Genomic DNA, 22,853 nt, shown 5'->3' with positions numbered 1-22,853 from the left:
TTAGAATTCGAGTTTCGAAAAATCCCTTCTTATCGAACCTCTACACCCTAAAGTCAATCTGTTTTCCAAAAATCAGCTTTTTACGTCAAGCGCTTTAAGCAGGATCGTGATTAATCAATGACCAGATTTTTCGAAACACCCTGTATACATTTTTAAAAAATCTTAAAATATGTAAAAAAACAAAATAAAATATACGTGTTTAAGCGTTTTTTTCGGAAACTTGACCGTTTTTTAAATAAAAAATATTGTAATATTTGAGGGGTGGTTTCACCCTCTTGGAACTGGAATTTCGCAAAATCCCTTCTTATCGAACCTCTACACCCTAGAATCAACCTGTATGCCAAAATTGAGCTTCTTACGTTGAGTGGTTTGAGCAGGATCGTGATTATTCAGTATGTCAGTCACTTAAGGATTTTATATATTAGTATAGATTATTTTCCAAAATGTAAGTTAATCCATATAAATTTTCTTTTATGAGATATTTGAATATATTTTCTTTTACTCCTTTTTTTTATTTTTACATAAGCTTTAAAATGAAAGCATTGCAATATATTATTACGAAGTCACTTACCGCTGAAGGTTGTATAGTCCGCACACACAAAAAGACACTATATTATAAAAAATTAAGTATCATTATATGTGACATCTACATGCCTGTTACAAGGTTTATAGTACGTAAATCTAAACCTAAATGTAGAATTTCATTTTAACGCATAAATTATAAAAAAAAATTGAGAGCCACTGGATTTTTTCTGTCTTTACTCTCCTCTAAATTTAATCCACTACCTATGTTGCCATATTATGAAGATAATCGGCTTTTTATCTGAAAATTTAAAAAAATCCAAAAACATTTTCAACAATTAGAAAGTTTTCAATTTTTCTTTCGCAAAAAAATAAATCTATAAACATTTGCACTTATTTAAGATTCATCCTATATAACTTAAAACTAGATGGAAGAAAACAAAAAACGATGTACAAATTTTTATACTTATAATAACAACGAAAACAAAAAGAATTGTTTTAGTTATTTTAACACGCAACGATGGAACCATTAAACAGTAATTTACTCACAATAGTTTTGGTTTTCCATCGAATACGGATATCAAGGCAATTATAAATAAATGATAATAATAATAATAATATAGGTCCCTTCCAATTAAAAATTCATTATAGAGGAATATTCCCAAGTTAAATAATACACGAGGAAAACAGCTTAGACAGATCTTTCAGCACTGATAGACAACGTTTTCGACGATTATCGACATTAAATGTTATTAAAAAATCTAAATTTTCTATGTTTTCACCTCAAAAAGTCAAAAATATATCGTTGAAAAGCAATTGATTTTTATTATTTTTTCAGTTATACAGGGTGCTACAATTGCACTTTTTCGTAGTCACGTTATTAGGGCTATCTGAGTATTTTTAGGTTTTCAAATTAGCTAATAATTTGTGGTAACCCTTTCGAACATGTAGAGCATTAGAAAATAGTTTGTAGAAGTTGATTTATTTATAGTAACTATGAATAATATGATGCATATTATTAGATCGTACACAGAGATTTCAAATTCACAATAAAAAAAATAAAAATAATATCTTTAAATTGCTGACCTGGATATTATCTCTTTGAATCTTTTAATTGGCTCGATTTTCTTTATTCAGTGTTAATTAGCGCTTATCAATATTGTTGCGATGAATATAATCAGATTAAATAATTTAAAAAACCAGAGTCGAGCTTGATATTATTTTAAATAATAATTAAATATTTTTGTTGTTGTTAAGGTGCCTAAAACAAAAAAAAGTATAAAGTGTGGCATATCATTGCACTTGTGAGACCGACTTCTTTGAAAACCTGAAATAAAAATGCAGGTCCTTATTTAAAAAAATTAGGTTGTTTGGACTCTGTATTTCACAAATTATCAGCTAATTTGAAAGTCTAAAATACTATCAAATAACCCTAATAAAGTGGTTATGAGATTGTGCAATTAGTATTTTGATTTTCTAAAAAGTAACGACAGGAAAAAATAAAATTGATTTTCCAAAAAATCCGGTTTTTTTTCCAAAAAACTCAGCTATCCTTGAAATTTAAAAAAAAAATTGATGGTATCTTGGTGAACATCCCAAGGCGCAACTTTGTCCCAATTTAACCATCTTCGTATCTATTACGGTTTCTGAAATACCAATACTCGTACCCCGAATTTGTAGCACCCTGTATACATAGGGTTAACAATGCGTAGGGCTGTCCTTCAAACTGCCAAAGTTTTGGCAATAGAATTAACAGAAAGCTTGTTACGTTAATATCAAGAATCTAGACGTACAAGAAGAACACGGATCAAACAATGGATTAGCTACAGTAAAAGAGAATAATTTTTGAGGTGTATCGAGTATTTGCAACGTTTCTAGTTTAACAAAAAAAAACATAAAAATATAAATGCGACTTTCATATAAAATAAGAAACAAATTATGTAGATTGCTATTTTTTGCCGGTTATTTGTTGTAAATAACCACTCTATATAAACTAATTTATCCAACAATGACGCCAAACAATTATGTGAATTGACGTCCAATTAAGTGAGTGTAAAAGTTCTAATTATTACGCTGTGCCAGTTTCACGATTTTATTACGATTTAAATTAGAAATAAAAAAATGCCCTGTAGTGCACCATTCAATGACATTACTACTTTTTACGCTAAGGTTAAGAGGTTAAAGAATGCATTTATTGGAATAATCAGTAATAGCTTCTTTGTATTGACTTTAATTTGTATTAATTTCTCTGCAACAGTGTCTTATTTTTTTTATTATTAGATATTATTCAAATCTTCTTAATCTTAAGACATACTTAGAAGAGTGGAGTACTTTGTGAATATAATAACAATATTGAGAGTTATTTCTTGCCACGGATTATTGCAACGATAGAGGATGAGACGATGCAATTTTACTACAAGATCGTATTTCTGATTTAAATTTAATTTTTAAGTTCAAAAAATTCATTGTGAAAACAATATTGTTTAGTTATTAAACTGTTTTTCAAAATTACATTTTTTTGTGAAATTATGCAAAAATATCTTATTTTTACAAGCTTTTTTTTATTAAAAATATTCTAATATATCAATATTTTTTTTTGTTTAATTACTTAAATTTTTTCAGTATAGATTTTTTTGTAGTGGCGAAAAGTTTCAGTTGTTTGAAAAGAGGCATGTCTACTAATTATTGTACTTTTAAAAGATATTGTATATTATTTCCAGCGCCTTTTAAATTATTCAAAACGAAAATATGACTTTAAAAACATATCATTCCCCGACCCAGTTTTCAAATTTTAAAAAATCATACATTCGCGTTTAGCGATGATAACAGAATAATTTACTATAGGCGTGTGTGTATATAATTTATAACATATTACGCCATTTTATATCAGTGTAAACATATATTTGTATTGTCTTTTACACTGAGTAGCGAGACTCAGCTTTTAAAAGAAAGATAGCGCCTTATCAAATTGATAGTGTATTTAATTTATATGGATTGTGTTTAATTTATAAGAATATTTTTTTTATGATTTTTTAAAGGTGTATAATATAATAACTACTTCCTTAGATTATAGAGAATTTTCAGGATTATACATCTACAGGGAGTTACTACACATAATCTGTTCATTAAAAAATGTTACATTTTTGTAGTTTCTTCTTGAAAAAAATCTAATTTAAATTTTATCTATCTTCTCTATTAAGAAGAACTCTATTATCTGGTGTTAAGATTTAAAACTGTCTAGTGATAAGCTAAAAATAGTAGTCGTTGCACTATACTTAATAGTAAACTGCAGTGATGCACAATCCACAATGAATAAAATTAATCTAAGGACTTTTTTGTCGAAATTTAAAAATTTGAACTTATAAACATACAGAATGTGGATAACATAGGACATGGCAGCATTGTATTCTCTGCAAGCACTAGAAACACATTTCCGGCGGCACTCAAACATTTTTGGTTTAAATGAATTGTGTTGTGATACTTTAAGCTTAATTTTTTTTGCTAGCAGACCTTGCAGTCGAACATTGTTCTTTTTAAAGCCCCCTTTTAGTGCGAAGTGGTGTAAAATAGCTTAATAGCCGTAAAAAACTCATCGCAACTTTATTAGAATATTTTGAACGGGAAAGCGGTAGTAATGCCTATTTATGCCCTCGAAGTGATGTTAAAAAAGTGAGTTTTGTTGATGTAAATAATAACTGTTTATATATTTATAATTAATATATTTTAGTTTCGTAAAATATATTGATTAAAAGAAAATATATAAAAGTGGGCAACGCTGTGCCGGCCAAGCTTAATCACGTGACTAAAAGTTTATTTAATATGAACAATAAATAAAAATTCCGATATTTTTTGCATGCTGGGGGTGATTTTTTTAGCGAAGGTTACATACTGAAACTGATGAAACATAAAAAAACACAACAGAAGTACTTCAAAGTGTTGCGTGTTTACACAAACCTAAGGTCACTTTTAGTTATATTTTCTAATTTTATTGCTTTATAACCTAAACAAATTAAGCTGAATAGAATAGCGAAATAAAATTAACGAATAATATGCCGAAAGGCTTTTGCTTTTATGTTTTTATTGGGTTATAAAAGTGCTCTGAATGCGGCCGGCAACAAATTCAGCATTGTATCGTAAAGAATAAAACAGAGAAGGGCAAATCGTTGAATAATAACTGGCACATAAACCGTTTCAATATGCCGGTCATAAAAATGACTCAAATGTAATCAGTGAGTCAATGAAAAATAGTTTATGTCCTGACATAACATCTAAAAAAAAGTTATAAACAAATATTTTTTTAACAAAATAAAACTAAAACCGTTGATTGAAAGAATTGGGAAGATACGCAACCTAATTCATGACAAGGCTGATTCGATTTCCCCTTACGTCTCAAGTGCTGTACGGTGGCGACACCAATCGTTCTGCGGTCAACGCATAAAACACTTATTTTCTCTAATTCGACCAATAAAGGCATATCGAAGACGGTGTGGAACTGAGAGCAACAGTGTCGCCATATTAAAATGTGTAATGTATGTAAAATGTTTGACGAAAATATCTTAAAAAATCCGCGTTTATGCATTGAAAATTTATTCGTGTTAAACATAGACTAAACAACAAAAATAAAAATTCTTTTATAGAGACTGAATATGTTGTATATTCGAAAAAAGTCGTTTAGTTGGCTTGGAAATGGCGAATTACTGACATTTACCATAATATTTTACATATGAAATAACAGCGATTTTCGTTTCCAAGCTAACTCTGGCGCCGTTTTTTGTTTAGTCATATAATATTATATTAAATTGTTTAATGATAAAAAATCCGTATTATTAATGTACTGTACCCAAAATCCGTAAATCTACGGATTAATTCGTAGTTCTGGCAACACTGTCTCCGACAACCACCCACTCTGTCGACTGAAAGCAGAACTACAGTACAGTATTCTTTATCCGCTGCGCTGTAAACGACTCAGAGCGCAGCGGCGCAGAGCTAAACTAAGGACATCTTAGAACAACGCTACAACTATAGTATTTGAGACAGTATGTCATAGATATTTTTATATAACTTATTTAACTAATATACTAATATGTATTTTTTTTTGGTTTCAGAACCGTCAAAAATGACTCTATGTACCAAACCGCCGCCAATGGAATCTAGCAGACCACAGAGGCGTCCGGGTCGGCCGCCTATAGGCAAGAAAATGATGAACAGAGAAATGCCCGGTAAACTGAGGTCGGCCTACAGACGAAGTCTGGACCCATGTGATAATTCAAACGACAGTGGTTTAGGGTGAGTCGAATCTATTTTATGTATACCTTTATACAGGGTGAGTCTTAAATAAGTACAAATATTTTCAGGACTGGCAGACCTCAATAAGAGAAAATTCAAAAAAATTTATTTATTTTTTAAAAATTTTGAGGGCCACCGGATTTTTTCTGTATTCGCATCCAGTTCAGTGCCGTAACCATAGTAATATTGGAGATTAAGATATTATACCGTGGGAAAATTTGGGGTGAACAGGCAGTTGTAAAAAGTTTTCTAAAATATACAGGAAAATTTCAAAGAAAATGTACGATTTTTAATATCTTTTTTTGCGAAAACCACCTCATAAACTTGTTTCTGGAGTCGGAATATACCACCACCCCTAAAAATGCGCTTATTTAAGACTCATCCTGTATAGGGCTTCCATACAATTTTTGGAAATTCATCTGTGAAATCAGAACAAAATCTGGACATCGTCAAAAAATGAAGAATGCATTTTATTTATGTAAAGTCTGACTAATGAGGAAAATACCTTACAGTGAGAATTGTCTGTTATTTATTTTTAGTTGTAAAAAATTACAACAGACAACAGGAATTTGACAGAAATTATCACATTCAAGTCAATATAATCACCAAACTAGGAAGAAGCTTCTATTCTCTGTTTATAGGAAATTACATAAAATTTGATGACGAACTTAGTGAACACCACGTGGAAACCTCGATGTATTTTATATACCGACGTATATGGTATTTTTGGGGCTTCCTGTTAGATTTCTATAAATTGAAGGATCTGATGACGTTAGTGCCTTGCTCTGGTGGTAATCGATAAAAGTGTTTTTCGCGTAAAAATATATTTCAGTTCCATTAATGAGAAAAAGCCTGTTGCTTTCAATAAGTATTTAAAATCTCTCGGCTTGCAATGTTTTTTAATTCAATTTAAAGCCAACAACTAGAATATATTAATTTTACAGATACGTTTTACGTATAAATAAATCAATAAATTAATAAATGCCTTTTTTGTCAAAAAATTTTACAATTAAAGTAAAGAAACAAAAGAGAATACAAAACAAGTATACAAATTACATTGTCAGTCTTATTATTTAAAATAAACATTTATAAATGTTTACACAATGTCAAAGAATAAAAAAATAAAAATAATATTCAAAAATATTTAGTAAGTTTATAGTAAATATAGTAATAGCAAATATTAGACCAGTTTAATTGTTAGACAAGATCAAATTCGATTATCAAAATATAAGTCATTTACGGCGTGGAAAGCCTGTCTAGTAAATAAGATTTCAATGCTGTGCGAAATGAAGAAAATGATGTTATGGATTTGATTTCAAATGGCAGGTGATTGTGCATCTTTTTTTTCGAGTTGTATAATATTGAACTTTTAACTAACTCTGAGTGTGGAGTAGGTAGATAAAGATCTTGAGAAGCTGATACATGCTTACGTATTAGGCAAACGGATTCAAATATAAATAAGGAAGGAAGAGTTAATATTTTTTATTTTTTAAAAAAGTCCTGGCAATGAATTCTGCTGTTTAGTCCCAGTGAATATCGAACAGCTCTCTTCTGGAGCTTGAAAATACGGTCAGATTGAGTCACACAACACGTACACCCAGAATGGAAGGGCATATCTGAGGTGCGACTCAAAAAGTGCATAATAATATGCGTGTACGTGTGCGTATACCTTAGGTTTGAAGAAAAACGGCGTCAAAGACGGCTGGTGAGTGACAATCGATCATAATTTTGGCGAGGTTAACCTCAAGAAAGCTTAAAAAGCATAAAACATTTCTAGAGACACAAAATCTAAAACTGAGGCCTCTTTCTTGAAAATGTTCTTATAATTTGAATGTTTTTATAGTGGTGAGTCTTAAACAGTGGTGAGTCTTAAACATGTGCAAATATTTTCAGGGCTGGTAGATCTCGATAAAAGAAACATATTTTCTCCTTGTCGTTTTTCAAATAAATCCAAAATAACCGAGTTATTTTACTTTGAAAATTTCCAAAAAGAGAACCACTGAATCTTCTTTCTTATAAATTTAATCTACTACCTATGTTGCCATATTATCAACAAATGTGTTTTTTAACTAAAAACTAAAAAAAAATCCCTGTTTCCAATTTTTTTTTCGCGAAAAAAACCTCAATCGTGTTTCTGGGGTCGAAATATACCACCCCTAAAAATATTTACACTTATTTAAGACTCACCCTGCATAGAGATCCTCTATAATACTGTAATGTTTTAGTGTTGATATTCTTCCACTCATTCAGTGCACCTATGTTGTGCGAATTTTAGGCGGGCAAACTTAAATAAATTCGTTGAAAACTCGATAAACCGGCGAAAAGTGCCGTAAATTCCGATTTATTTTTAGAAATAAGCGAGGCGTAAATGTCAATAGCGCTTATTTCAGGCACTATGCCAACGTTTTCTCGAGTATCGAAGCGCCTCGCCAGATCTTGTTTGTTTATACGCGTTTTCGAAACGTCCGACTATCGTCAGTGAGAAGCTGCTGAGGTAAATGGCGTTTTTTTATTTTCTTAAAGCGCCATCTTAGGTAATAAGCGGAAAACGACGGATTTTCAGCATCTGTTGATATGTTCATCCGACGGCGCTATGCTTGGTTAGTGGGTATCTGAGACAGTTTTACCAAAGAATTGGGAAGATAAGATACGCAACTTAATGGGCAAATTCGTGACAAGGCTGATTTGGTTTCCCCTAACGTCTCAAGTACTGTACGGTGGAGCCTCTACTTGTTCTAGCGACCAACGCATAAAACACTCATTTTCTCTAATTCGGCCAGCGAAGGCATATCGAAGACGGTGTAGAACTGAAAGCGACAGTGTTGCCATATTAAAATGTGTAATAGTTGTAATACGTTTTGACGAAAATATCTTTAAATGAAAAATCCGCGTTTATGTATCGAAAATGTATTCGTGTTAAACGTAGAATAAAAAACAAAAATAAAATTTCTTTTATAGGTACTGAATATTGTATGATCGAAAAAAGTCGTTTAGTTGGCTGGGAAATGACGACTATTGACATTTACCATAATATTTTACATACAGGGTGGCCCATCGAAAACGTTCCGAAAGGCATAACGGCTAGGGTATTCTTTTGTTCAAAAAATCCTAAAACACGTCAATTTTGTTTGTAAGGGCGACAACTTTTGCCCCAAAACTGATTGCGAAATCTTCAACCCTCTGAGCGGGGGTGTCATCTCCCAACTTTTTTCAAATGAAAAGGGGGGTCAAGTGGCGCCGCAATGAAAAGAGCTTTCTATTCTCTATATTTCCCCGCCTCGTTTTTGAAAATCGGTCGAGTCGTTGAGGAAATATGAAGGATTGAAATTTGAAAAGTTTATTTAAACATCTATCAGAGTAAATAATAAGGATAAATTCCTTCAACCAATTTGAGGTTTTTTCTTATTATTTCTAGATGTTTACGCATTTTTTCACTTGCCACAAGGTTGAACGATCAGGTGCGGTAGTTGCTAGATATGTAGCTGTTCTGTGACTTGTGCGTTGAAGTTCTTCTCAATATCGTTAAACTGACCTACAATAGAATTTCCAAAAATACCAGCCCACACGTTCAATTTCTGAGGGTTTTGTGTGTGCACCTAGTGAAAAACCCTGGGGTTGTCTTCAGCCCAATACCGACAGTTGTGCCGATTAACTACACCGTTCAAAAAGAAAGTACACTCATCCAAAAAACACACATTAAATAGGAAATTATTATCATTCGCCACTCGTTCACTCATAGTTTCACAAAATTGCAAGCGACGATCAAAATCGTCTTCGTTGAGTTCTTGTACCAACTGAATTTTGTACGGGTGGAACTTGCATTTTTTTAATATCCTTTGGACACTTGTACGATTCACGCCGGTCTCATAACGGAACCAGTTTCGCGAAATTTTGCTACTAACTCGCGAACAATTTTGACATAAAGGTGGTTGTCAAGATGGCGTCCATTCAATATCAGCGCAACCCGATTGCCACATTCATTATTTTTAAAATAAAGTTCGATTATTTCCACTTTTCCTGCAAGTGAGTATACCATAATAATTGTTAAAAAATTTAACGATATTGAGAAGAACTTCAACGCATAAGTCACAGAACAGCTATCTAGCAATGACCGCACCTGATCGTTCAACCTTGTGGCAAGTGAAAAAATGCGTCAACATCTAGAAATAATAAGAAAAAACAGCAAATTGGTCGAAGGAATTTATCCTTATCATTTACTCTGATAAATGTTTATATAAACTTTTCAGATTTCAATCCTTCATATTTTCTCAATGACTCGACCGATTATCAAAAACGAAGTGGGGAAATATAGAGAATAGAAAGCTCTTTTCATTGCGGTGCCACTTGACCCCCCTTCCCATTTGAAAAAAGTTGGGGGATGACATCCCCGCTTAGAGGGTTGAAGATTTTACAATCATTTTTGGGGTAAAAGTTGTCCCCCTCACAAACAAAATTGACGTGTTTTTGGATTTTCTGAAAAAAAAGTTACCTTGGCCGTTATGCCTTGCGGAACATTTTCGATGGGCCACCCTGTATATTAAAATGTAGCGATCTTCATTTCCAAGCCAACTCTGACCCCGTTCTTCTTTTAATCATATACTGTTCTATTAAATTGTTTAATGATAGAAAAATCCGTTTTATTATCGTACCGTACCCAAAATCCGGAAATCTACGGATTAATCCGTAGTTCTGGCACCATTGTCTCCGGCAACCACCCGCTCTGTCGACTGAAAGCAGAACTATGGTACTTGTGTTCTTTATCTGCTGCGCTGTAAAATAAAACGGCGCGGCGCAGAGGTAAACTAAATATTGGACAGGTTGACTAGCGGCGACGACATCGCCAGCTACATCTCGAACAGGTTTTGTGCCACGAAATCGCTCATAGGGTTGCGCATCTTCTTATTTCTTCATCATTTCGATCATGGTTTTCATGCGTCCTTCATACGTTGATACGTTCATCCGACGGCGCTCTCAGTGGTCAGTGGGTATCTGAGACGGTTTTGTTTTACAAAAGTTAGTCCATATCCTCACTTCTTAGAAAATATCCAGATTGATAATATAAAATAAGTCGTTATTAGAAAAATATTTCAAAATCGTATCCATTACGGAAAACACAATTACTCGTTAAATAAAACATGATACTCGACTTTTATTCAATAATATTCAATCATATTTAAGGAATTCGAAATCGAAAAAAATCAAAACAAAATTAGCGCGAACTGCACGAGTTCCCAGAACAAACCCGAGCTAATTACTTACGCGAATGTCCTTAAAATTATTATTCATCGGATTATACGTCGACTACTATCGATTATTTAATCGGTTTCGTTAATAACAAACATTATTGAAAAAAACGCTGACTGCAATTTAGAAATAATCTGCTGTGACGCAGTAAAATCGAAGCAAAAGTACTCAGGTAAGCCGAGACGGGAGGTACTATAGTACTTACTACGCCGATAAAAACGTTCGATTTAATACGCGTGTACCATTTTTTTATTGGTATATTAATGTTTAAATTTTGTTATCTGGTAGTTACGATACGGCATGTTCTCGAGTTCAAGGTGATGTACGTATTCACCTTTATCGTTGATTTTATGAATATCGTGTAATGATCCTAGATCATTTAAAGTGCGTCTGCTGGATCTCTGTCTATGAAAGGAATGCGGACAAAAAACATTTAAATAAACAGCAATATATTTTATACGTCGACTTGACGAGTACGTCACCGCAAATCGCTCCGCCCACTCATTTTATTGGCTACTTGCAAATTTGTCGAATTTTTATTGATGGGACGCGTCCTCTAATTTTTTACGAAAAACATCGAGAGAATATCGTTTCCCCGCTCACGGATACCCCTTAGCTACAGAACGGACAGACGTACTGTATACTTACGTGAATAAAATTAGCATTAAAAAGAGTGCCTCCATCATCACAAAATGCCCTTTTCATACCTTCTTTATTGTACTTATGAAGCGTTTGATAGTTATGTCCTTTCCGAGAACCTTATTTTGCATAAGTGCATTAAAAATTGAACGTATTTCTGTGACACACGGCCTTGAATGACGGCCGCGAGACGGCCGCGACGCGTGAACTAGCAACGGGAAAGGTGATAGCGGCAGTGTTGCCACATCTACCCCATTCGGGGTAAATTTTTGTAAAACAATTTAATCCCGTTATCTCGTGATATAATCTACCTCAGTGAAAAATAAGCTTGTGGTAACGCTGGAAAACGATCTGTGCCATACGCGGCTAAGAAACTCACTATAATAAACTGGAAACTGTACCAACCTTGATTTTATGCATATTTTCATTGATAGGTTTATAGCTTCTGAATAATGGTCTAGGTAAAGCACCTAGCTCATTTACCAGCTCAGAATTAGAATTTAGAGTTAGTAACTCGCATTTTCATTAAATATGACAGTGCCCTATTTATTTCAAACCAATAATCAACGAGAATATTCGTATAATTTTATAAAATTACTGTAAATCACTATAAATAATGAATTGTTTGTAATTGACCTGTAATTTATGTATGATTAATCCGGTAACTGATGGAGATAAACAATTGTGATTGATTAAAATTTTATTTTAAAATGAGAATTTAGTGAAATCTGTCTAAAAAAGACAGCGATTTAGAGTGACAATTTTGATTATGCAAAAGAAATACATATTCTATAAGTTTACTGGTTGCCTAACGATTAACATTAATTTAAAAAGAAATACCCAACCATGAATAATGAACAAAAGATTTAAACAAAAACAGACAGACTACAAATTGTTGGTTAGTAGCAGTTAGTAGTAGTCAGAGATATATGTAGATGTAGTAGTATTTTGGTTTAATGGCCATAGCTATCCGGCCGGGTAATAGAATTATCGTTTTTTAATGAAAATTAAAAAAATATATTAAGTTATAAAGCTAGAATAGTATAGGGTTTTATATTGACTCTAATTTTTTTGAAGTTTATAAACCAAATATATATATATATATATATATATATATATATATATATATATATATATATATATATATATATATATATATATATATATATATATATATATATATATATATATATCTATATAAATATATCTTTAAATTCTTCAATTTAATAGCTGTTAGTAAGAAGTTTCAATTCAAATATGGGCACATAATGCACACACAATTTTTATTGAGAGATAGAATAAAATATATTATTAAAAATGTATTTATATATAATATTAATTATTATATGCCAGTTTCTATATTGGTGGTTGTTTTTCTAGGTTAAGGCCTTCTTCATTCTTTATTAAAAACCTGCCTGTATCGAACGGCAATGTATCACATCGTAACTATCATTCTTTAATTATTGCCATTTGGAAAAATACCGTTTCAATAAATAATTTTGTTTTTCAATTCAGATTCCTTAAGGTTTGTAGCATTAAGGTAGGTCAAACTACTCACTCACGCAACGTTGTTAATAATTCAATGAGACTTTCGTATTTTTTCGGGTACTTACGTCATCATCAAATTAACGAACTCAAATCAATTTGTAATTACGGCCAAGTATCCTTTATAGAATTGGAGCAGGGCCAGTAAGAAGTAACTAATTAAAACATGTAGTCGGTATTTTTAATGTCTTTATTAAAAAAATACAATTATCCAAAAAATTAATCCGATATTTTGAATAGTATATAAGCTTCAAAGACAAACCAGGGCCCGAATTCTGGAACTTCGACATAAAAACGTTACGCTTTCAAAGCGGTAAGCGAAAGTATTCGATTTTGGTATTCTCGTTGCCGTGCGAATCGTTTTCTGGATACGCGTTGAGCACATATTGGCAGCATCGCAATTTATCTGGTATCTAATAGTCAAATGTGGATAAAACAATGAAAAATGTCACAATGTTACGTGAATTTCATAACCTATTGTTGAGTTATGTCAACCTATTTTTCCATGGATAAGTTATTATTCTTATTATACGAGGGAAATGTTGAAGACGCTTCTCAGCATTTTCGATGTTTTGAACAATATTTATAGCTGCCAAGTCGTAAATTATCTATTACTTATTGAGGAATTTATAGAAGAAGAACTAGTTTTCACTAAAGAGCAAGATAATGAACAAAAGCACAATTTTTTCTATTTTTACTGACAGTTCGACAAGCAAAACGATCATTTAAGGTAGCCGTTTTCGAATCGCTTAGCGCAATCAGTAAAGGCGCTAATAACGGTCTAGATAAAGCATCTAGCTCATTTGCCAGCTCAGAATTAGAATTTAGAGTTAGTAACTCGCATGTTCATTGGAGAACAGTCATATTTATTTCAACCCAATAACCAACGAGAATATTCGTATAATTTAATAAAATTATTGTAAATCACTATAAATAATGAATTGTTTGTAATTGAGTATTTATAATTTCTGTATTATTAATCCGGTAAATGATGGAGATAAACAATTGTGATTAAAATTTTATTTTAAGATGAAACTTTTGTTAACATTCTGGAAATTCGAATAACGAATTGAATAATGATAAGACAAGTTACAGCTGTGTAAAAAAGACAGCTTAAAATCTGTGTAAAACGACTACAAAGTTAGCCAGGTCAGTTAATTCTATTTTAAAAATGATTTCTATTTGTTCCAGGTTCGATCACCACCATAACAACAATAACAACGATGGTCACCTCCATCACCACGCGTCACTCGCGTCAGAAAGACTTACGTGGAGCGGGGAGAGAGCGGAAGCCAAAAGACTGCGTCTGGACATCAAAATGGAGGACGAGGAGGCGAACGACAGTTACTGTTTCCCCCCTAACGTACGACAATGCAAAGACAACATGTCGTAAGTATTTATTTCATCCAAAATTATTCCCTAATTCTTAAATACTAAATTGAGAAAAAACAGCGTCATAGACAGTGGCGCGGAATGACATCAGTGATAATTTTGGTGAGGTCAATCTCTAAAATTTAACATAAAACTTTTTAGAACGTTTCCAGACATACAAATCTATTTTCAAAAAATTGTCGCCAAAATTATCGTCGATTATCATTCCCCTGCCGTCTTTGACGTCGTTTTTTTTTCGCCCGTGAAATAGTGAACAGATTGTAAAAAAAATCCTATATAGGGTAAGTCTTAAATAAGTGCAAATATTTTTAGGGGTAGTATATTTCGAGCCCAGAAACACGATTATGAGTTTTTTGCAAAAAAAAATTTTTGAAAATTTCGAATTTTTGGATTTTTCTTTATTAGTTTTTAGTAGATTAAATTTACAAGAAAGAAAACCCAGAAGAGATCCAGTGGTTCTCAAAATTTAAGCAAAAAATATTTTTTTTTTAATTTTCAAAGTAAAATAACTCGCTTATTTTGGACTTGGAGAAAAATTATGTTTCTTTGGTCAAGATCTACCACCCCTGAAAATATTTGCACTTATTTAAGACTCACCCTGTATAAGTAACGGACAGAAAAAATTGTTTTTATTTTTAATTTTCGTTCACAAACAAAACTGACCTACATTCACAACAATCTCTCAGACCGTGTATATGGTCAGAGAAACTTGAAAGAAGCAGTTGCACAGTCCAAAACAACCGACAAGACTTGCTCGTTATGTCACTAATGATACGATTTCCCAATCTTAAAATATTCTTGCCAAGGTACGCAGGTGAAAGTGGTTTTGACTGTAGAGTTTTACCTGAACCATGCCAAAACACCTCTCTCAGATATATTTTATATAAGTACAAAACACTATCTATATAATTAAGATTAAGATCGATATAGATAATAAATATATTTTCTCAGATAAAATCTTTTTGATGATAATTTAATCATCAGGTTAATGAACAAAATATAGAAGTTGTTATACTACGTAGTAACCTAAAGAAATGCCAAAAATTAATACTTAGGAGTCCATTTCACAAGCCCGAAAAACTAGAAAAATAATCGTTCGGCATTTAAAGTTATTTTTTATACAAGACGATAATGCAATTTTATCGTCGTGTATATATATTGTACAATATTCTCTTCCATAGCGAGTTACGTTTTAAAAAATATTCAGATATTATTATTTCAAGAAATTGGGCAAACATGGGCATAGACAAACAAATAAAAAGAGACTGACAAATCTCATGGTAAAGAGTGGGACCGCGTTCCCGTAGCGCAACTCAAGAATAACCATTTTGAAACCAATTAGCAGGAACATGGCAGGACGTACGTCTTTATTGCTATCGTTCTTTATTATGTGTGCTTTATATGAAAAAGGAAGAGATAGGTATAAAACATATCCTAAGACATTATCGCAAATTCTGGCTGGCGGAAAATTTAAATTAGCCATTATTAGTAGTATTCTTTCATTCTGAAACTGCAAATTTTCACTTAAACTGATTATATATTCCCTATATCACGTAAAGGGAACGTGGTGTAGGGAATAAATCAGTTTAAGTGAAAATTTGCAGTTTCTTTTAGAATGAAAGAATACTACTATTATAAGGGAAATTATAAAAAAAGCAAAAATTGTACTGTTTTATAAACATATTTATTTATACATAAAAATAAATAAACTTTTTATAATATAATAACAAAAAATAACAGTGTTTATTCCACCCACCTACCAATTTTAAATGCAGAAGAACTGACTGTTGCAGGAAACGATCGGCCAATTTTTTTAAAAGGGCATTAAAAATCTCATTTTCGAAAAAACTGCCTAATTGCAATAACAAAGTGAATATCCCAGCAAAGAAGACTTTACGAGAATCATGATCCTGAACCATTTTCAAGTCCAGTTTTAATCCTAAAACAAAAGTAAAATAGGTATATTAATAAAGTTTCTGGTTACTATAAACCAGCTATAAACTACCTACCCAAAAATTGTTATGTTAAGAGAGGTTCAAAATATTTTTGACACTACTACTTCTACTTTTTTCTTAATAAGATGTTAAATATAACTATACTTACTTTTATTTTACCGGGTGTCTTTAACATATCTATCAGAGAAAGGGGGCACCAATACATATAAAAAAGAGATGATACTGGTTCGTGCAACAAATAAAATAACAAATAGTATAACCGAAAATTATATGTAACAAAATATAAATACCTATATAGAACAAAGGAATTTGTTCCCTATCCATATTTATAAGTCAATAAAATGGAGAGTTTAGAAAAAAGAAAAATTAACAAACATGATGAATTGTCATGATGTTGTCATCTTGGTTGTCATGATGACGAAAACGAAAGGCGATTGTTCTAATTTCTATATAGAAATTACGTTTTATATGGCTGCTTCTTTCTCTCTCGTTATATTAGAATGAGATAGTGGGCCCAATAGACGCAATACGCAGATCAACATAAATAGAACGAAATTTTGCGTTCTGAGTTGCGCTACGGGAACCTTGTTCCTCTCTTTGTCATTTAATTTGCCAGTTTCTTTTTATTTGTTTGTCTATGGCATTGCCTGGAAACTTATATGGTGAAATTTTGATAAAATAATTTAGTACTCACTAAAAACACGGTATGTCGCTAGTGGTAGGAAAAATAATTTTTAAAGGTTACTAGTTTATTTGGTTGCCTGTGATATGCATATACACGGTGTTTCCTAACTAATCTGAAAAATAAAAAAACGTTAGAAAACGGCTTAAGGCGGGCTCTTAATAGGTACATTTATTTTTTTCTCGGCAACCGTTTGATGAACAAGAAAAACTCAAAAGATCATTTTTGTTGAAAAAGGATGGCCAGCCAAGAAAAAAATATATTTTCACACATGAGGAATCACACCACAATTTTTTAGACTAATTAGAAAACACCCTGTATATTGTCAACTTGACAATGATTTTTGATAAATCAAAAAATACCTTTTCTGTGAAAAAAGCCCGATTTTCGCAGGAAAAATTTTGGTTTTTATTGAATTTGGGCCTGCGTCTGCAAATACCGGTATGTTTTTTAATATTCTATCTATCTAAATTTTAAATATCATAGTCAGAAATAGTTTTATTATTTATTAACTCTAAAAATGGTATACTTATAAGTTTTATCAAATATTGTGATTTACTTTCTACCTTGTAGTCAAAATTTATATTTAATAAACTGTAAAATATATATATTCTTATGTTTTATTAAACTTACTCTGATATACTAATATATCAGTGTAACTTTAAAACTAAATCCTTTGAAATCAAATATAAACATAAAAAATATTTACAGCAGAAAAGGCGAAGGCGCTGGGTTAAACGTAGTCTCTACTAAGAACACGGAGGGGCGCTTTGACCCAAAATTTTACTATTAAGTTTCATATCTATCTTAATAGAAGATTATTTTCTTTTATCTATGGTCTATGGTTTTGGGTCAATATTTTTTGATTCTCTTTCGTGTCGATTGCTGATTGAATTGGAGCCAGAAATGGCTCAAAACGAAATAAGTAAATTACCAACAGATATTCAGGCTGAGGCGACAAACGCCATATCCAAACTACTTCCATTTAAATCCGAATAACTTATGAAAAGGAATACAAAAATTTTCAAAAATGGAAGCAATTAAAAAACGTGCGAGAAGAAATAGTTTTTAACCTATCCTCGCTATAAAAGTATCATTTAATCTACCCTTGCGGTTAAAGTACTATTTTATCTACTATTTTTGATAGATATAAGGCAATTTTAACAGTTGCTATGGAAAAAACGTTTTATGTAAAACTGGCTAGGAATTTTTACACAAATGAAGAAGGAAATTAAAGATAAAAGAATATAATATATCCGTATTGTAGCACATTTTTAGACAACTTCTTTATTTTTAAGATTTTGATGGCCAAACATCAACAACATATTCCGTATGTTTGGACTAAATTTTCTCGAAATTAAAGATATAATTGAAAATTCCGTTACAATACGGAAATAGATTGAAGTTTTGTGATTACAGTGATATATAATTTATATGGTTTTGTAACAAATTGCTCCCTATTTTATGGGAAATGCTGAAGCCCTGCAAACCTTAATCAAAGCACGTGTGTTTGGAATTTTGGATGTGGTTTAACATGACAGGATCGGGCTCAGCCTTAGGCAGATATCTGAAATATTTATAATATATATTTCCTTCGGTCACACACCCGCTTTATCCGACCCCTGAGAGCGGCTTGAACAGCGTAATAGACTCTTAAAAAAAGATTTCAGATCAGTATTTTTTTGGAAAATAGGTTTTGTGTTTGGCTTGTTACTTTATTAATAAATAAATAGGAATAATCACGTTAAAACTACTGTTAAACTTGATATTTTTCAAATCGTGTTCTTAATTATTAAAATAAACTTCCTTTACTAGCGATATACAGTAAAAATAAATATTTCTATGTCACATCTATATCTTATATTGTACCTGTTTAAAAGAACGAATCTTTGTAGTACTCTAAAATTTTATTAACATGTTACTGAGAAATTCTAGGGATTAAAAAGAATAAAAAACATATTTTTGTACTCACTGATTGGAGAATATAGTAATTTTATTTACCAAAAATAAATCAATTATTTGTAAAGAAATTAACAAACTACCGAAATATTCCATTAGATTGGATGGTACCCAGTTTAAAAAAATAAGTTCAACGGTAGTGATGCAAAATATATTAAATAATTGAAATCTATATTTCTTATTCTATACTTTTCTAGTTATTTTATTTTTTTGTAAAAACTTTTCAAGTTATTTTTGGCAGCATCTTTTGTAACATTCGACTCTTTCTCTCTACTCTGTCACTTTTTCAGTCGATCTTACATTATCTGGCATCTTTTTTACTAATGCTGCAGCGTTCCTTAAGACCGTTATACATGTTTCAAGACGTTTCAAGACTTCGTGCAAGACAGTGCATTTTGCAACACATCTTTCCCAAAAGCATGCTCAATTGTAGCCCAGCTGATTGATATCTGCTATCTCTCTTACACTTGCAACTTGATTCTTCCCGATATTTCTGCAAGTGCAAGTCCATCTCCGGGGGAAAAATAGTAATTTTAGTTTTTCAAAGATAAATAAAAGTCCCTAGACCGACAAGTTTGACATTTTATTTGTTGTATTCTTTGGCTGTATTATATGTTTTTGTTTCTAGGACCCCCTGGTTTTATTTTTTATCTAAAATTGAATAGTACTTTGAAAAAATAAATTAATAAGGAAACTTATTTATTAATTACTGATCTTTATTACTTTACTATTAGCAACGAATTATAAAGTATAGCATGTTTTTTTTTATTTTTGCAGAATAATAAGGACAGCACCGTCAGTGTCAGTGCCATCTCTAAGTATATCGAACAACTCTAGTCCCAGCAGTAACAGGGCGGTGGCACGATGTAACCCCATCATCGGTAGGCAGGTGCCCACAACGCCCGCGTCACTAACCACACAACTGCCGTACAAATCACACTTTGGTGAGTAAAGTCATTCCTCTGAACAAAGCGTTGATCAATAAACAAACACATTAAGTCCACCTTGGAAGCAAACACACACTAAGTCCACTAAATGTTTTCAACTATCAAATTAAGACACTGATCTGTATCAGCGTCGACAATAAATCATCTCATGTTTTCTGTGTGTCATCAAAATAATGTTTCAATTTTCAACTCTCATCTTATCACAGTAAATGCTTGGTTTGTTCCGTTTAGTATCTTAATAAGGGATGTATCTTTCTCTAGGAGATATTGCACTGACCATAGTCAAACAGCCTGAACAACAACACAGAGCCAGATACCAAACAGAGGGCAGCCGAGGAGCGGTAAAAGACAGAGACGGTAATGGTTTTCCTATGGTTCAATTAACGGGTTATTACAAACCAGCAACGTTACAGGTCAGCAATTTCTTGTTTATTTTCAAAATTGTTCTGTTTTATACTCCTACCGTTATATCAAGTTACTTAAAAACTCTAAATTTTCTTTTCGTTTTGTTTTCCTAGGTTTATATTGGTACTGACGTAGGCAAAGTAGCTCCTCACATGTTCTACCAGGCCTGTAAAGTTAGCGGTAAAAACTCGACTCCGTGCTACGAGAAGAAAATTGATGGTACCTGTGTTATAGAGCTGGCTCTAGATCCGGCGAAAGAAATGTGTGCGAATTGTGACTGTGTTGGTATATTAAAGGTAAGTAAAAAGTGTCTAATTTAGTTTTCTCTCTCTTCGACACACATTTTTTCTCGATTTATATTACAAACGAAGCACTTTTGTATAGAGGTTAGTTACGTTTTGTTCACTTATTTTGATTCCAAAAATACATAATAGTTCTATGTCCAAGGAATATTGGGACACTCTGTATAGTTATTGGATTTTATTTTCTCGATTTAAATGAACTTAACATAACTGATAGTGTTATGATTCGCGGTTTGTACTTAATTTTTTACTTTTTTATTAATTTTCAGGATACTTAATCAATAATTATTCTATTGTAATCGCAAAACATTTTCCGATGCACGTCATCAATCATATCGACATTGACAGTAAAGTCTATAAACCTGACTAAATGAAATTTTGACAAAAATGTTTAAATTTATTGTATAATTTAAGATACCGAACAGCTCTTTATTTTACATTATAGAGCAAATGATTGTAACAGATTTTTTATTTAGATTAAAGCTGCAAAAATTAGTTTAAACCGAATTTTATTATCGCTATGTTGTCACATTGCGCCGTTTTCAGCTAGGTTGTCGTTTATTATTTGACAATTATCCTAATGTCAGTCATTATTTGGATAATATCGTGTTGTTATTGAATCTTTGTGACTAATTCTCATTTTTTTGCCCATTTCCTTAGTCTTTTTTTAAAAATTGCACTTTTAAGCACAAACCGTTCTTTTAAGAACTCAGTTTTCGAATTTTGTATTGCATTTCTTGAAATTGTGTGTTGAAAATATGCCGAAGCATTTAGACAGTCAAAGCAGAGAGCTTGTAGCCTCCTTTTTAAAACTATTTTGAATGAGAACGTGACAATAAAGGTATTACCATTGACTGCATTCGGAAAAGTAAGTTTGATTGATAAGCACATTATACCACTTTCAAAATTAGTTTTTATTAAATTATTAGTTTGTGCATTAATAGCACCCTCTTACTTGTTATTACCACTTATGGCATTGTTAGATGTACAGGGTGGTCGAAATTGGTCTGTGTTAACCTATTTCCTGACTAGATAGAGCAAAACCGATATAGATGTTATGGGCTCGATTTCTGAGACACTTTTAATGGCGTACACCGCCTGTTGAGATTTTCACTGCCAACTAAGATACGGGGTCTTTTTGAATTCCTTACCATTTGGAAAATTGCCCATAACTTTTGTATTTAGCGGAATAATAAAATTTTGTAAAAACGTTCTTAAGGCACTTTTTTATGCACAATCCAGTGGCGTAGTCAGTTTTTTTCTATACTTGCTCTTTTTGTCAGAAATAATAAAAAATATAATTTTTTAAATGGAAATCATAGTGAAATCATCAAGGCCCGCTTCGATATAAAGATATAAAACCAAATATTTCTCTCATTGTTAGAAATAGATACCCATTACTTTATATCGTTGGAAAGGATTAAACGCCAGCATTTTTTAAGTTCATAGATATATGAACTATGATTTCAATTTCAAAAATTATATTTTTCATTATTTCTGACAAAAAGAGCAAACATAGAAAAAAACTGACTACGCAGATTGTGTTTAAAAAAGTGTCTTAAGAATGTTTTTACACAATGTTATTATTCCGCGAAATTAAAAAGTTATGGGCAATTTTCCAAATGGTAAAAAATTCAAAAAGACCCCGTATCTCAGCTGGCAGTGAAAATATCAACAGGCGGTTTACGCTACTAAAGGAGTCTCAGAAATCGAGCCCATGACATCTATGTCGGTTTTGCTCTATCTAGTCAGGAAATAGGGTTTCTTAATAAAACAGACCAATCTCGACCACCCTGTACATCAATAAATAAATAATCCATAATATCGTTTCTAATAATCTTCATAATGGACTAGTTTTTGCCAAAAGTAAAATAAGCTATAAAACAAATAAATCAATTAATCACTAAAATATTAAATATTAAATTAAAAATAAAACGTAAAACTCTTTAAAAAATGATATAATAAATATGTTGTT

General features: G+C 31.8%; 1 protein-coding gene across 6 annotated transcripts in view; it reads left to right on the top strand.

Moving 5' to 3' along the window:
* LOC115886177 (nuclear factor of activated T-cells 5) overlaps positions 1 to 22,853 on the top strand; it is a 131,730-nt gene that overhangs the window by 75,236 nt on the left and 33,641 nt on the right. For 5 of the 6 annotated variants that reach the window (XM_030905260.1, XM_030905264.1, XM_030905259.1 and 2 more), the window contains exons 2-6: positions 5,628 to 5,808; positions 14,428 to 14,625; positions 20,002 to 20,168; positions 20,433 to 20,584; positions 20,690 to 20,872. In XM_030905260.1, the coding sequence (XP_030761120.1) occupies positions 5,639 to 5,808; positions 14,428 to 14,625; positions 20,002 to 20,168; positions 20,433 to 20,584; positions 20,690 to 20,872 (870 nt within the window). In that variant the 5' untranslated portion in view covers positions 5,628 to 5,638. The remainder of the gene's footprint in view (positions 1 to 5,627; positions 5,809 to 14,427; positions 14,626 to 20,001; positions 20,169 to 20,432; positions 20,585 to 20,689; positions 20,873 to 22,853) is intronic. The other variant, XM_030905263.1, reaches the window with a different exon arrangement.

The sequence above is a fragment of the Sitophilus oryzae genome, unplaced genomic scaffold, assembly GCF_002938485.1.
Source record: "Sitophilus oryzae breed Bouriz unplaced genomic scaffold, Soryzae_2.0 scaffold_471_pilon_pilon, whole genome shotgun sequence".
Classification (NCBI taxonomy): Eukaryota; Metazoa; Arthropoda; class Insecta; order Coleoptera; family Curculionidae; genus Sitophilus; species Sitophilus oryzae.
The sequence above is the reverse complement of the archived record's forward strand: the minus strand, read 5'-3'. Positions and strand labels throughout refer to the sequence as shown.